Source organism: Catharus ustulatus, chromosome Z (genome assembly GCF_009819885.2).
Source record: "Catharus ustulatus isolate bCatUst1 chromosome Z, bCatUst1.pri.v2, whole genome shotgun sequence".
Classification (NCBI taxonomy): Eukaryota; Metazoa; Chordata; class Aves; order Passeriformes; family Turdidae; genus Catharus; species Catharus ustulatus.
This window is the reverse complement of record NC_046262.2, coordinates 25,849,931-25,866,175: the sequence shown is the minus strand read 5'-3', so window position 1 is coordinate 25,866,175 and position 16,245 is coordinate 25,849,931. Positions and strand designations below refer to the sequence as shown.

Here is a 16,245-nt window from a genome sequence, read left to right as displayed (position 1 = left end):
ATAGTTACTCTTTATTGAAACATTTCTGACAAGTCAGTGTGGTTTTCCATAGTTATTCAAACTGCTCCAATGAAAATATTGACAAAATCTGGTTTATCTACTGACTGTTAAAAACTTGCCTCTGTTTTTCAGGACGGTATATGGCAGACTGTTGATGTACCTGTGAAAGTCGTCAGATCAGGATTGCAAGAAACACACTCTGCCCTCTCTACTTTTCAAACACTATTTTAACATGCATTAATTTTTCCAAAATATTGACCTACTTTGAGGCTAAACTACAGAAAGTAAATGCACTTTTAAGAGTCATTTTGGAAACTTTTTATTACTTTACAATAGCACTGAAGTTAACTTCAACACTGTCTGTAAATGATCAACTGCAATACTTGGGGAAATTTGCTGAAAAATTAGTAATTTTATACAGAGGAAGTCAAAATAGTAATCTACAGCTGTAATGGAAATTTTATGTTGTACTGTAAACCTAAAAATGTAGGAGAGCTAGTAAGAAATATCTGAGCTTTTCATAAGTACTACTCATTTTTCAGATTCTTTAATTGCCAACTTTGAATTGACAGTTTATAAAGATAGCAGTGGCTAAGTCTTGTGTAGTTCTTTCAATTCATACCATAAGACCAACTGAGTTAGAGATATATAAAAGTAACTCGATGCCCATATATCGTATATTATTAAAATGTAAGTCATTTTACATAGGGATTTTTTAAACCAAGTGCAATGTGTTACAAATTGCAAAACACAGCAGAGATTTACTTCTGCAGTTACTAAAATTTTTGGGCCTTGTGGTTGTTTGAGTTAATGCAGTAGATTTAATTTATTTTTATATTAATTGCATAACATTTGTGCCTTTCAAAAAAAGCCTGTGCCTATTCAATTTGATACTCATGTGCCTCACCTCCTTTATCAAAGTTTGGCTCTTCATCAAGAAAGCATGGTGTTTGTATTATACACACAATTTTCTAAAAATTATTTTTACTGCAATTTATTTAGAAGGCAGGTTTGCAAAAACTGTAGTTTGTTTTAAAATAAATTTAAAACACTGAATTATTTCCTCAAGGAATAATTGCAATTAAATGTGGCTTTAATTGCCACAAAAGGGAGCTACATCATGCAGGACTTGGAAATTTTTTCATTAAGTAATCTTAATGTCACCAAAGAGGAGAATCTGAAAAATCAGTGAAAACAGGAAAAACAAACTTCTAAAAGCAAATAGTGTTACTCTTTGCTTTGACTATAAGTCTTCATACTTTGAGTGTTTTGGGGATGTTTGATGTGAATGTACACATAGTACTTCAGGAGGCATTTTAAAAGGATATTTTATGGCTGCAGGATGACAAATCCTGTCGTGTATTCATTTTTTTTTATAACTAGCAACTTTAATATTTGTATTTTAATCTAATCTGCTTGCTACAGCCTAAGAACAGGGATGTGACACATCAGTAACAATTTTTTAAAGCAAGTCACTAATTTAGAAAATTTTCTATGTATTTGTATTACCAAGTTGTTTTTTTGTAATGTTGAACTAAGCATTGGGGCAAAATAATTAAATAACCTGCATGTGACAATTTCAAATGAACATTTAGCATACCAGTATCTATTTCAAATTCTCTATTAAAACAGTAAAACATGCTTGAGTTAATTCATGCAAAGCCAGTAATGAATTGGACTGCTGAAGCTTTACAAGAAATTATGCCTTTGTAGAAGCTGCATAAATTGTTGTGTACACTAGACACTTTTGCTGGTGAGAATTTCATTGTTAGTACTAAGAACATAGTGTACTGTAGATTTGATTGGAAGAGTATATTTGGCTCCTATATTTTGCTAATCTTATTGATGATAAATTTACAACTCATAAACTGGTAGTCTTTTTGTTGGAATTTCAATTGTAACCTGCTTTACAATCAAACTGATTAACACAACAATATTTTATTAATGAAAACCCAAACCTATTATTGCTATTTTTAATCAAGTATTACATTAATTTTTAAATTAAATGAAGTAGTTAATGTTTCAGCACTTTTAAACTAGCCTTCATTCAGGTGTTTTTCATAAATTTGCATTGGGTGCAGGTTACAATTTTAAAGCCATACAAGTTTATATAGACATTTTGTAAAGAAATTCAAAAGCAATGTAAAAAGTACATGTAGCTATCTGATTCTAAATAAAATTAAAAGTATGTAGCAAGCTGGTTCTTGCTTGTGTATACAGCAATATCCCTTGTAGCTGCCTCCTAAGGAAATTAATTTGTAAACACAACTCTAAAGGATCTGAATTTTTATGAATTGTTACTACGTTAGACTGTAAATTAGAGCATACAAGTTTATCTTTCAAAAATTGTAAATACTCTGAATTTTCATAAAATGTAAATTTTAAAAATTTGCACCCATAATAAACATATAATATATAATTTAAATACTGATTTATATTGCCTGTACTTTTCAGTTAAGTTCCACAGATCTTCTAAGCAGTAAGATAATAGAGCAAAACCATGCCTGTATTGAACATTTGAAAATATTAATTGTTAAGTGATAAATAGTAGATCATTATGAACTCTATTGTATATTTAAAATCATCACAGAGAAGGTGGATGGAAAGATGACCTCTCCAAAACATTTAATCTTTACTAAACTGGAATGTCTGAGATGTCTGTAGTGCCCTATGCCTTCCTAAATTGATTCGCCTCACTAATAAGTGAGATTAGGCAAAACTGTGGATATATTTATGAGAAAAATCTTGACTCATAGACATGAGCTTCTGTCTGTAAATAGTGCTATCAAATGCTCTACATTATGTCTTCATTAATAAGCCTATATCTTGAGCGTGCAGAAGAATTACTGACAAGATTAAAGTAATTCTGACTTCTAACGTTCCATCAGTCAAAAAGAGTAGACAATTTAGTACTTCAGTAGTCTGTATGGCTTAGTCTTTCTAAGCTTTGAGTACAGAAGAGAAGTTGAAACTGAACAAATGTTTTTGAATCTGTTTGTTTCCTACTAAACCCAAATCCTGTAGAGGCTTAGTAAGTAATGACGTATTAAATTCACTTTCTCAGCTGGTTGGATATCACTGCAATAGAGGTACCATTCTTGTCATACAGGAAAGCAGTCATCCAAGGGCTTGATTCTTATCTTCTGCTGGCAGGCAGGAACAAAGAACACAAGTGCTTAGTGGTCAGACTGAATGGTCCATCTAACACAGTAGTCTGGTCTTCAACACTGGCCAAAGAACAGGCTAGAGCCTAGGAGAGCTAATGTGTCATTTGCTTTCTGCTCCTCCAGCACCTCATTTATTGGTTAGGCATGTAAAAAGGTGCTGCTCAGTTCTTCTAGTATTCATTGAACTTAAAGTGTAACAGATCTGACAGAGGCTGCTATGGGCACATCTGTTAACACTTGACTTGTACCTACATACTGCTCACAACTGCTGCAAACCGGATCACTACTGTCCAAGCAGGTTTGTGATTATCTAAGTACAGGTGATTATCTAAGATCAGGTAGTTTTTCAGGGAAACCTATCTCTACCACTGCCAAATAACATTTATGTAAGGTATTTGAAGGAGCTAAGGTATTTGATTATGAACTGGAACAGCATGCAAATTACAACTGTGGTGAGTTTTGCTATCTAACTAAAAAGCAAGGTCTTGCATCGTGGCAAAAAGGATTACATTTCAAGTCTTGTTTGTTTGCAAAGTTTAAGATACACAGATGTTAAGATGCCTATCTTTAGTTTTGCAACTGCTAGATAATTGGTTTCCATTTCAGTTGTTTTGAAAGGGAAATTATACTTAACAGCATGCAAGGAAAAAAGTCAGGAATTCCTCCAAGCATAGTGTAAGCTAAAAACAGTTCAAAGTACTGAAGTATCAGATAACATATCTACTGTTGAGATACCTTGATTGGACTGATTACAAAGTCTCTCAACTGAAAACATAATTTTTATCTTTAATTCTACATATTATTTCACCGTTAAGTATTCCTCCTCAGCTTACTTTGACCTCCATGTTTACTGACATATTGATTCTTGGATTCTCCCTTAGTTCATTCACTAACCAATATAAGGCATACAGTCTTAAAAGAATAAAATCATCGTAAAACATGAGAGGCCTCTTCTGGATTACTTATTGAACTCTTTAATACTCTAATTCTGCATTTTCTGTAACTGCTTTTTTTCACTTTCTTTGGAATCAATTCTTTTTTTTTTTTAAATCTGGGGTGGTTATTTTAATTATTGTAACCTAAAATATTATTTTTGTTTGCCATTATCCTAGCTGAATTTATTTTTAAAGATCATGGTCTGTAGCTTAGTTATTATTTCTCAGGAGGCTTAAAAAAAAAAGCAATAATCATAAGCCATAAATCATGCCAATTTCCCTACTCTGATTATTCAGCTTTTTTTTTTATCATGTCCCAACCTGTCTTCTTGAAGTTCTCAGTTCTTAAATCATGTTTTCTGCTACAAAAAGTTAGCGGTGGTAATGTGTTCAGCACTGACTCAAATCTTTCTCCATCCTGGTTAAGGAAGCCCGTTTTTATAATAATTGCTGATTCTCCCCTCCAGATGTCCCCTCCTGCTTTGCTATTTGATGAGCTCCTTATATAATATCCACAGATATAAAGAGAAGAAGCCTTCCCTTCTGTTTCCCACTCTTGTCATTGGTAGGTTATATGAGTAGTCGTCACTAATACAGAAATGTTAAGGCTGCCCCAGTGTTAGTACTGATGACATTGTGTCCAGGTAAGATGCACCACTGCAACTTGGGATGTAAGAAAACCAAAACCCAACAGTGTAAGCTCAGAAATTGTTGTTTACCTTCCACCTGTGTTGAACTCTCTTTCTCTGGCATCTTACAGGACCATGGATTAAGACAGAGAATCAAAGACAAAGAACAGTCAGAACTTTCTGCCCCTAAGCACCTGACCTCATTATTCAATGCAAGTTTCTCCTTCACCGATGATAATCCCTTGGCCTGTGTGCATGAGTCCCTTTCTCACTTCTGAGCAGTTCCAAGATTGACAGCATACTCTAAGTGCTGCAGTATGTGAGTAAAGAGGTGTTGTAGTCTGTGATCTGCCATTTCTGCAGCTGATATCCCTCTGAAGTCTTAGCAGTCTATTCCCATGGGTGGACCAAGTGCCGACACACCTTTTTGCCTGCTGAAATCACAGTTCCATGCTCTGAGTCACTTGATCAGAAACAGTAGATTGGATGTCTGCTTTCAGTGAGATTACAGAATCAATTTAGTTTTATTTCAGGACTACAATGCAGAAGTAATAGTAGTAGTTTGTACATTTCTCAGTGTAAAAACTCCATCCTGTACATCTAACACAAGAAACTTGGCCCCTCAGACAACCACTATTAGTCTGGCATAATTTCCTTAGATAGTGTAGAGGTAGTACAGAGCAAACACTACACTCACAGCAGAAAGAAAAAGGAAATTACAGAGGAAAAATTAATGTGGGCACAAGTATTACTTAGAGATTACGGAGAAGAATATGTATTTGCCACTACTTTCCCATAGAGGAGTTGAATATGTAAAAAAAAATTCAGGATGACAGGCCATTGGAGCTACTTTCTTGGCATTTTGCAAGATACTTGAGAAGACCATCAAACTTCTCAAAATAGAAGTTGTATCTTTAATATGATGTGATAACATGTAGAGTGTCTTCTCTGTCCATCTAGCTAAGAGCTAGAACTTGTCACTACTGCACTCACCTAAGTACCAGCTTTTGCTTACAGGAAACAGTAAGTTTCCCAGTGAGAGTAATATGGAACCTATACCCCCATTTTTCTCAGCTATGATTGCTTAAGGTGGCAGTGCTTTTGCCAGCTGCTCCCCCAAGGGATGCCACAAAAACATGCATTAGAATTCAAGAGGGTTTTGGCAAATAGCATTTTCTAGTCATTCCTCCAAGTGATTCTCCAGCTCAAAACAGTCCTACAGTGGCATGGTTTTGATAAAGAAGTGTGAAACCATAATCTGTGTTTCAGGAAGGAGTTCATCCCTTGTATAGGCAGCAATAGTGCAGTATCTGGCTTTTCAAGCTGCTGATGGTTAGGAAACACCAGCTGTTGTCACAAGTTGTAAAAGAAGCTTTCAAAAAAGTGTTACGCTGTTCTTGAAGTGGTAACTGTTACCTCAGCATCAGTTTATGAGAGAAAATGTTCTGAGTTGTACCTGTTAAAGAGTCCTACCCAGACCAGGAACATAGACTCAGCTATACCTTCTATCTAGGTTATCACCAAAACACAGCAGGAGCAATAGTATCCAGAAGATATGTTCACTATTTCAGCTACTGACAACAGTTAACTCTTGCCATTGTTTTAGTGTGTGGAGCAAAAAGTACTTGTGTGTATGCCAAGCAGCACCAGTGTCCTCTTCACAGAAGCTGTTAAGTATTCACAGCATATGGTGCCATACACAACAGAGGCTGAACAGAAGAGATTTCTGCATCAACCCTGTAAAAGCTAAGTGGTAATTTGTAATCTCCTGGTACTTCATTCAATGATCTTTTCAGTCATTTTTTGCTTTTTTTTACCCCCTGGATTTGTAAAAGCAATAAAATGTTGTTAAAACCTTAGTTGATGCTTGTAAGGAACAATATCTTACTCATCTGTTCAGTCAAGGATTGGTTATACAATTGTTTTTAAATTCTTGTTAAGTCTCTTTTGGACACTTGCCTTTAGTTAAAGGATCTTCTATTATCTTCAACACTTTAAAGTGTTACATACTTTTTTTGTATCTCCATTAAAGTTTAGGAAGCCCTTCTTTGCCTCTCTCCCAGCAAGGTTGGTGTTTTAATGGTTATTGCTGCTACTATGTGTATTTAAAGACGCGTGAATTATATGTTTACAACATACAAGCAATCAGATCTAACCAGATGTTTGCAAGTAATGATTCAAATGAGTATTAGAAACTATATACATATCTGCTTGTAATTCAGCTTACCAACCAAACATAAGTCAAAAGCAGAAAACAAGAAAATTCTGTTCTAAGTTAAGCAAACTGAAGCAACTTGCAGAAGGATCTGGCAAATAGAGATTCCTGACCTAGGGGTAAAGATGGGGTAGGGAATGAGGTCTCCCAATTTAGACCACGCATCACCAGCCCAGGCCACCTGTTCACTAAATCACAGTCAGAGATGGGAACTAAAAGCAGCTGGCTCCAATGGCAATAAGGGAAGACTTCTCTTAATAGTGGCTTTAAATCCTGAAATTATAAATTACACAAAATTGATAAGAAGAGCAAATTAAATGCAGGGGTAGGAAAGTCCATGGAGATAGTTTGACAAAGTAATAAATAGGTGTTTGCTTCAAGAAACATAGTTTGAGGGTGATAGGTGTGTGCTTCAAGAAACAATAAAAATATTTAACTTCACTGTATTATGGGATTCATACTAGCTGAAATGCCAGAACTGGTAAAAACAAAAAGAGTGAGAAAGAAAAGTATTCAGTAAATATTTTGCCACATCTCTTAAAGGTTATCTAGATCATGTAGTCACATGGTGAAAATACTTTGCAATCCAAGAGTATATAAAGAGAGATATTAATACATCATCTAGTAAAGCTAAATATTTTTAAACCAGCATATCAGATAAAAAACATCCAAGAATTTAGGAAGTTGAATAAGTTGTACTATGGATCATTAATTTTTATTTTAGTGATTCTCAAATACTGGAAAAGATCAGAAGATTAAAAGAAAGATAACACCATTACAGAAAAAAAAAAAAAAGAAAAAAAGAAAAAAAGAAAAAAAAAGGTGTCAATCCAAATAACTCTAATATAAGACTTGGTGAGAAAATTAAGAAAAACATTTAAGATAATTAGTGTCAATCATGGACGTACCAAATAAAGGTCTTAAACTAATTTAGGATTAGGTTGAAAATCTGGATCATAAGAATAATAAGGTCAAATGAAAAAAGGATTTATGTAAGATGCTTGATTTAGAAGCACACAACATTGGGTTTAGAACTAGAGCAATGCAAGAACATAATTAAAAAATTAGTCTTAAGATGTAACTGAAGAGAGAATCAACTTTAAACACCATTCTGGTGGACTCCTGCAGACTTCGTAATATCTAATATTTTTCCAATTACTGATGTTAAAAAACCTGAAGCTTTGCAGATGGCAAAAGGTTGGAGGACAAAAAAATAAGCTAGGTCTCTAGTGCAGTTTTTAACCACTTTACTGTCATCCAAAATGGCAGGAGGATGACATAGTGTCAAATAAGTAGTGACAAAATAACACCCCTTTGGGATAACCAAGGACTTTCCTGAACTATTCTTAAAAAGTAATCCAGAGCAAGATTTTGTGAAAAGTCTGCAGATTTTCATGGGATCACAGAATATCTGAGGCTAGAGGAAACTGAACATCATTTAGCCAGCTCCCAACCTCAAAGCAGGGACAAAGACCTGAAGTTTTACCAAACTTCCTACAATCTCCACCCATGTTTTCCTACATCCAGGACATCCATATGAGACCTTTAAAGACAGTTAAGATGTCTGATATTATTCAGGTACATATTATGGACCAAGTCAAATATTCTTATCCCTTCAATAAGAGCTCCACCACAAAGCTGAATTCTATACACTATAATATAGTCATGTACTGAGCAGAGAAGACACAAACCTTGGTGGAGCAGTCTCCTAGGCACCTTCTTCTCATGTTTCTTTCCTCAGATAAATATTTCCTCAGATAATCCAAGATATATCAGTGATTCCCTGTTTGGAGTATAATACAAAAAGGGAAATGGACCATTTGTCAGGGAAAAAAAATATAATCAATATTCAGAAATTCTTCATGGCACATAGACCAATCCTCTCCCTTCATCTCTGTCTCTAGGCTTTCAGAAATTACTTCTAGCTACAAGTTTCCTGAATAAGTAAGAGAAATCTGATGTGAGACAATTCAAAAACCTCTTGTGCCACACAGACATTTAGTATCTTTTAACATTGGGAAGCAAGTAGCTTAGGTGCGTGGCAGTAGCATCCCATGGGTCCTGTTAGTTAAAGAAAGGCTTTCAGCTCCAGTGCCTGGATACATCCAAGTACAGACATGCACCTGTGACACTCAGGAGAAACTAACCTGCCTTACTTCTGTGATGATTAATTACTTAATATGGGGAAAAAACTTTGATTGCATGGAAATTAATTATCATCTATAACATCAAAATAAATAGAAAAAGTAAGTAGAACATCACCAAAAAATTAGCTTAGACAATGCCCCCCTACCAAAAAAAACCCCAGAACAACCCAACCCAAATTACTTATAGTGCATTTATAAGCATGTGAGAAAGTACTGGTCACGAATAAGATAAAAATCCTTGTTTATTTTTTTCATTTTTTAAACAAGATGCACCAACATGCTAAATGCAGAAGTAGAGAAAATTAATCTTATTCATTTTCCTGCCTTTAAAATCAATATGGAGGCTATTGAAAAAAAAAAAATGTTGTGGGACTTGCAAAACCAGTGGAATAGAACACCAGTGATTTGAGTCTATTTTATATTGTCAAAGCCTAAGGAGTTACTTCATCTCAGCTGATATGAGCCGAGGTAGAAAAATAGTATTCCATGTATGGCAAAAGCACTGTTGTCAGAAAAAAAGTTGTCAGAAGCTTTCCCCCTGTCCTACAGAGCCAATGCCAGCCAGCTCAGAGATGGACCTGCTGCTGGCAAGGCCAAGGCCATCAGTGACTGTGGCAGAACCTCTAGGGTAACTACAAAGGAAAAAAAAGTTATTGCATAGATACAGTTGCAGCCATGGAAGAATGGATGAGGAGGTAGAGCCGAAGGGGAAATTGATGTTAAGATTTGTTTTATTAGGCATTACCCTGCTCTGATTTTGAGTGGTAATAAATTCAGTTAATTTCCCCAAGTCAAGTGTGTTTTTGCCCATGACAGTAATAAACACATAAATGATCTCTCCCTGTCCTTATCTCAATCCATGAGGCTTGTTTTATCCTCTCTTTCCTGTCCAGCTGAGGAGGGGAGCAGCTTTGGTGAACGCATGGCTTCCAGCCAGGAAGTCAGCAAAACATTTATTAAGCCAATAATGTTTGGCACACAAACTCAAAAACTTCTGCTCTACACTTCAGTAGAGATACTATTTTCTATTAATGTGTCAGTCCAAGAGGGCCAAGTACAGATCCTTAGCTCTGACATAGCACACTGATGGTAGAAGGGGACTATGTCTCTTTTATTAAAATTGATCCTTTCACTAAGATAGATGTAAACAAGCACATTTTGACCTCTCAAATCAGTTATATTCAGTATGCAAAAATCAAAATGATAGATCTCATTGTATACTTCCAAATAAATCCTCACCTCCCAGTTGGGACCTGTTCTTAGTCTAAGAATTCAAGGTCTCAATTTATTTAAACTGTGGGCAAGCACATAACCAGCATCTTCAGCCCTGTAAAACAGATTTGGGTGGGAGCACAAAAACATTGTATGTAGATCTCTAGCAAACCAAAATACAAATGTCTCAGGTCACACAAAGTAAGTAGTCTGACCTTGTAGCCTAGAAGTGAGCAGTCAGTCCCTGGAGTCACAGAATCACAGAATTATTTAGATTGGAAAAGACTTAAGGTCATCAAGTCCAACCACTAACCCAGCTCTGAAAAGTCCACCATTAAACCATGTTCCAAGTGCCATGTCTGCATATCTGTAAATTTCCTGCAGGGATGGTTTCTCCACTATTTCCCTGAGCAGATCATTCCAATGCTTGGCAATCCTTTCAGTGAAGAAATATTTCTTGATATCTAATCTAAATTTCCCTTGTAATAATTCCTGTTTTTTTCCTCTTGTTCTATTGCTTATTACTTGGAAGGGACCAACCCCCACCTCCTCACTCCTTTCAGGCAGCTGTAGAGAGTGATCAAGTCTCCTCTGAGCCTCCTTCTCTCCAGGCTAAACAACCCCAGTTCTCTCGGCTGCTCCTCTAGGTGTTGGGCTCCAGACCCTTCATCAGCTTTGTTGGCCTTCTTTGGACATGCTCCAGCACCTCAATGCCTTTTTAGCACCTTCTCCTGAACTGGTGCCACTTACTCATTTACATTTCAAAGCTAAGGGAACTCAGTTAATGTCACACAATCAATGTGCATTTTTTTCTTGGTTAAGTGTCTATCCAACCTACTGGTCTTGTATTCTTTTTTAATAAGGGCGCCTATAATAAAATTTTGAACAGGAAATAGACAGTATGTTTTAGGATTTCAAAAATGCCCTTCTAACACATGGAAAGATTTCCTCAAGTCCAGACTGGATCTCCACATGCACTGGATGAGAAGTAATAGAAGACTTTTGCACTTCTCTTTCCTTCCTACCTCCACATTCCCTCCAAGCTGCCCTTCTGCAGGATTCAATTCCTGACTGTGAGAAGCACATAGCCTTCAGCCAGGGAAGGCTGCCTGCCCCAGACCCCTGTTCTGATGGGTGCAGCACATTGTCTTAGGCTCACTTCCTCATCCCAATGTCATCACAGCACAGTGCAAGAGCTTGTGGGTTTCCAATGCCACCAACTGAAATAGCTGTCATGCGTTTTCTTAAAAATCAAATGCAAATAGAATAAGTAAACCCAACAAATTAAGATGCAGATTTGAGATATGGATCTACTTGTCCTGGCCAAAACATTTGATCCAAATATTTGATTTTTATGAGGTTTAATGCATAACCTCTTTGAATCTCATTAATTTTTAATCACTTCTCTCTCATGTCCTTTCAATATTTACAGGGGGCTTATTTTAAAAGGGATCCTATTGCATCCTGTTGCAATAGGATGAAGGGTAATGGTTTTAAACTGAAGTGAGGGTACATGTAGATTAAGTATAAGGAACAGATATTTTATGATAATGGTGATGCAGCACTGGAACAGGTTGCTGAGAGTGGTGGTAGCTGCCCCATACCTGGAACCATTCACAGTCAGATGTGACAGGGCTCTGACTCTGAGCTCATTGTAGGGAGGCTAGGATAGATGACCTTTAAAGGTCCCTTCCAACCCAACCCAAACTATTCTGATTCTGTCATTCTATGATTTACTAACAGAAATACTGAACAAGTCTGCTGCATTTACACATCTTTTAGATGGGTGAAGCAGAGATGTTGGGAAAGATGATTTATTAAGAGGATATGGTGACTGTCAGCCAAGACCATCATGGAGACTCCTGGCATGCCCAGGCTCTGAAGAGAGCAGTCAACTTGGACTTCTTATTGGGTCATTCTCTGTTTCTCCTGAGAAGGGATCATCACAGGTCACTAGGATGCACTGCATGCATGTACAAATGGCAGAGACACAGGTGGCTATTGTTTTGTGGGGAGGGTGTCAGTCCCCCATCTATCCTCCCTTAGAGTATAGCCAGCAACATCCTCTTTCCTGTGGTCCTTTTGTAGCTACCTACTGAACTATACAGAATAATTATTTCAGGATTATTTGGTTCCAAAGCTTACTGAATGTTAGCAGCAATGCTTTTGTCCTTTCTAAGTCAATTTTAATAAATGTTTTATAGACTTGTATATCAAAATAATAGATCTTTTGAGTCTACCAGAACCTAAATAAACCAAAACACACAATTCTTCACTATTCAGTTGAGCTTTGTATGAAATTTCTGTGCACACCAACTTCTTGATTTGAACTGGCTGCACAGAACTTGGTGGGAGTTGGAAAGCTGGGTGACTCCTGATTTCTGCATCATCATCTCATTTGTACGACAACATCACATCAAGCAAGCAGCAATTGAAATTTACTATGCATTTCCTCCAAGTGCTCTTCAGCAGCTCCTGCATCAAAGCATACCAACAAAAGCTCAGCTGTTATTGAAACAAAGCGAGTAGCACCAGCCTTGATTTAAGGATCTTCTACAGAGCTTCAAAATGTGCTGTGAATTATAAACACTAGGTATTTCTGTGATGGTTACATTTTCACCAGGACAATTTAGGACAGTCTGGATTGTCTCATTGGGTTTTCAAATCCAAAAACATTCTGCAGATCAGCTGAAGCACAGTCTTAGCACACCCAGTATTTCAGATGTCTAATTACAACAGCTGTGGTTTTATTGACACATCTTATATTGCACACAACATACTAACAGCTCTTCCACACAGTGAAATTTTAATCTAGAAGTGACCAGCATTTAGTCTTACTTACCGCATTTGTGCCCTTGTTCCTAGAGACAATCATCTTCAGGTAAACAGTTCAAACCAATTGTCTTTGACATTTATAAACATTTGCTAAATTAAAAAAAAAAAAAAGAGGAATGGAAAGTTAGTACTTTTCATTTATATTTCATCAGATTATTGCTGTAAGTAGTGACTTCCATCAAAATAGCCTCAACTAATTCCCAATCAATAAATCATGAGCAATTATATTTCTCTGCTCACCATCCCAAATGGTAATCTTCTTGTCAGTGTCTTCGTGAGTGTTACTGACTGTAACCCCAGAAATAATTTCAAAAGCAGTGACGTTCTGGTAGCTCTGGGTTCCCTGTCATACTCTAGCTGTGAATGCATTGTATTTTTTCATAGCTCTTGCAATGCTATCCATGCCAGTCAGAAATACTTTATTTTCTATACTAGCACTAACATCCAGAAACTGCTGTCATACAATTATGTCCAGCCTTTACACAAAAATCTCTCTCAGTACCTTCCTGTGTGGTAAAAACTAATATGACTCAATTTTTGCCAAATACTTCCACTTACAGTGTGGACTTAAAATATGCATTTCTTGTAATTCAACAGTCACTATTTCAAAAAATTAAAAAAGTAAAGTTAAAAAATAATTTTTATCTCAAATCACAGTATATGGCTCAAGATTAGTTTTATGACTTCAGTCCCATGGCAGGAATCAACAGCCACTTAATGCATTGAAAACTCATATCAGACTGAGTCAGAATCTCTATAATTGAAGAATGATATTCTTTCAATCCCTTCTTTAATCATGGAGGTCAAGTCCAGAAGCTCAAAACTACAAGAAACCCACATGGTGGATGGAGGGGAAAAGCTGATGACAGGCTTTGTAGACAGAAGTAATTTTTAGGTAGTTGCTAGCCAACAAGCTTGTTAATTGTTATGACTGACCTTTTTTTATTTTTAAAGCTAAATTCTTGATATGTTGGGTTTGGTACAAGAAGTATTTACATAAAATAAAAAACTATTTCTGTAACAGGAAACGAGAACATATATCAAAGCAGTGGTCCAATAATTTACTAATATCAGAGAAACAAAGAAAGGTTAGCCTGACAAAATACTTCATACAGAAATGTGCACCACAGAAGTGTTTTATTGATTATTTAAGCTCTATGTTGAAAAAATAACAGGACTAGAAACAGTTATTAGAAAACTGACATATAAACACAACTAAATCTCCTTGTATCACTGTTGTCAGATTTCATAAAATAGTCTGATTCTACCTTTGATGCTCTCTCACCCGTGGCAAGAATTAATCTTCAGCTTGTGTTTTTAAACAAGCACAGCTCATTTTCTTTTGTTGTCTTCAGACTTCTAAAAAAATTTTTCATTGGAATATTTCCCTCATCATACAAAATGGGAATTGTTACTTTCCAGTCTCCTTACCATGAAACCCTTCACAGTAGTACTATGAATGTTTTATTCCTGAAGCCCTTCAAGTCAATAGTAGCTGAGTAGGGACATAAAAAACTGAGACAGAAAAGGGACATTATCACTCAGGAACCTACAGTTCTGGAAACCTTGAAGCCTTCTACCCCATGTCAAGATCCTTCCTACAACCAACAAATATTTTCATACACTCTTTGGTTATCAATTCAATTCCAAATTTCCCTTGCTCTCTACCCAAATGTTGTTTGCCTATGGAAAGCTACATAGAATTTTCACCCAATTGTACTGTCCAACAAAAGTATCTCTCTGTCAAGCAAGCCTTAATCACTCTCTTTTCTTCCTGGCATCTATTTTCCCAGGATCACTCCATTCCTGTACTGGCTCATCTTGTTTTCAATCACATAAACCCAAACGGATTCACCCACACCTCACTGGCTACCAGGCTGCTGCTACCCAGCTGGGCAAACTTCAGTCACATTGTCTTGGTCCTGCTGCTGCTACAGCACTTATAAATGGCCCATCTTGATCTTCCTTCGCTGCCTCCTTGTCAACTCAATAGCTGCTTCTTGCAAATCACAGCTCTCTTGTCTCAGCTATCAAAGCCACCTTCTTCCTCCTTCCACTGCTTGTACCTGGCAAGAAAGCATCTTCTTACAATTGCACCAGCTAAAGGCTCACCACTGAAAGAGATCTAGGCTCAACCTGTCTTTAGGTTGCCTAACAAGTTCCCAAGTGTGTGGAGTAATGCAAGCTTTATTAAGGGACTACAGCACAGGGCTGCTGAAATAGAGCCTGGTTCTAATAGAGCCAAGGCTGTGGGTTCAATCTGTGTATGGGCACTGTAGAGATGCATCCGATTCGTTCAGGCTCCTTTCAACTCAGAATATTCTGTGATTCTGCGAAACGGGAGACGTGGCACTCGCATCCTGAGGGGGGCTGCTCACCTGCCTCAACTCGAAACCGCGGGCATTTCAGGGGCACGCTTGACTTTGGCCACGTACACCCGACTGCAGAGTTGCATGTCACAGCCGTGCCCTGCAAACTGCACCGACACTCGGCCCACGGGCCAGGAGATGTCCCCGCCGGGCAGCGCCTCTGCCGCCTCGGGAGCCGCGGGCGGGCCCAGCCGGGCCTCGGCCGGGCGGGGCGCTGGGCACAGGGGGCGGTGCCGCTGCGCCGCCGGGCCCCCGCTCTCCCGGAGCGGCTTGGCTGGGCCTGGCCCGGCCCTTTGCCGCGCCGCCGGCCGCAGGTGCTTAAATAGCGGCGCCTGCCGCGCTACTGCGTCCTTCGCCAGGTAAGGGGCGGGCGCCCGGAGTCCTTCACCGACCGCGCTCTCTCGCTGGGGCTGCCGCGGGGCCCTGCGGCTGTGCAGCCATGGCGGGGCGGGTGGGAGCAGAAGGTGGGCGGGCGGGCGGCCCGGCCGGTCCCGCGGGGGTCGGGGGCGGCCCGGGGTGTGGTGCGGGCGGGCAGGCGCTGGTCCTCCGGCCGCCTCCGCGAGGGGCCGCCGCAGGCGGGCGGGGTGGCGCCGCGTCTGCCCTCGGCTGCCGCTATTCCCATGTTTTCAGTCTTACCCAGTGCGTGTGCGAACTCTCCGGGTGTAAGTGTCCTTGGAGACGCATTCTCCCTGGAGAACCCGCCGTTCCCCACACTGCTTCCCGACTGCGACCTCTA

The 16,245-nt window shown here is 38.3% G+C and overlaps 2 protein-coding genes and 1 long non-coding RNA gene across 11 annotated transcripts in view; 2 read left to right on the top strand and 1 right to left on the bottom strand.

Annotated features, from left to right (window-relative positions):
* FCHO2 (FCH and mu domain containing endocytic adaptor 2) overlaps positions 1 to 2,192 on the top strand; it is an 83,398-nt gene extending 81,206 nt beyond the window's left edge. For all 6 annotated transcript variants that reach the window (XM_033085165.1, XM_033085162.1, XM_042780137.1 and 3 more), the window contains one exon: positions 133 to 2,192. In XM_033085165.1, the coding sequence (XP_032941056.1) occupies positions 133 to 155 (23 nt within the window). In that variant the 3' untranslated portion in view covers positions 156 to 2,192. The remainder of the gene's footprint in view (positions 1 to 132) is intronic.
* LOC117010577 lies at positions 1,500 to 16,213 on the bottom strand. The gene is made up of 4 exons (XR_004420716.1): positions 16,146 to 16,213; positions 13,148 to 13,230; positions 8,638 to 8,729; positions 1,500 to 3,143 (listed from the first exon to the last, which is right to left on the bottom strand). It is a non-coding gene; the product is annotated as an uncharacterized LOC117010577 (long non-coding RNA).
* Positions 15,757 to 16,245, top strand: part of TMEM171 (transmembrane protein 171) — a 56,997-nt gene continuing 56,508 nt past the window's right edge. For all 4 annotated transcript variants that reach the window (XR_004420715.1, XM_033085168.1, XM_033085170.1 and 1 more), the window contains exon 1: positions 15,757 to 15,868. The gene's annotated coding sequence lies outside the window, so the exon portion shown is untranslated. The remainder of the gene's footprint in view (positions 15,869 to 16,245) is intronic.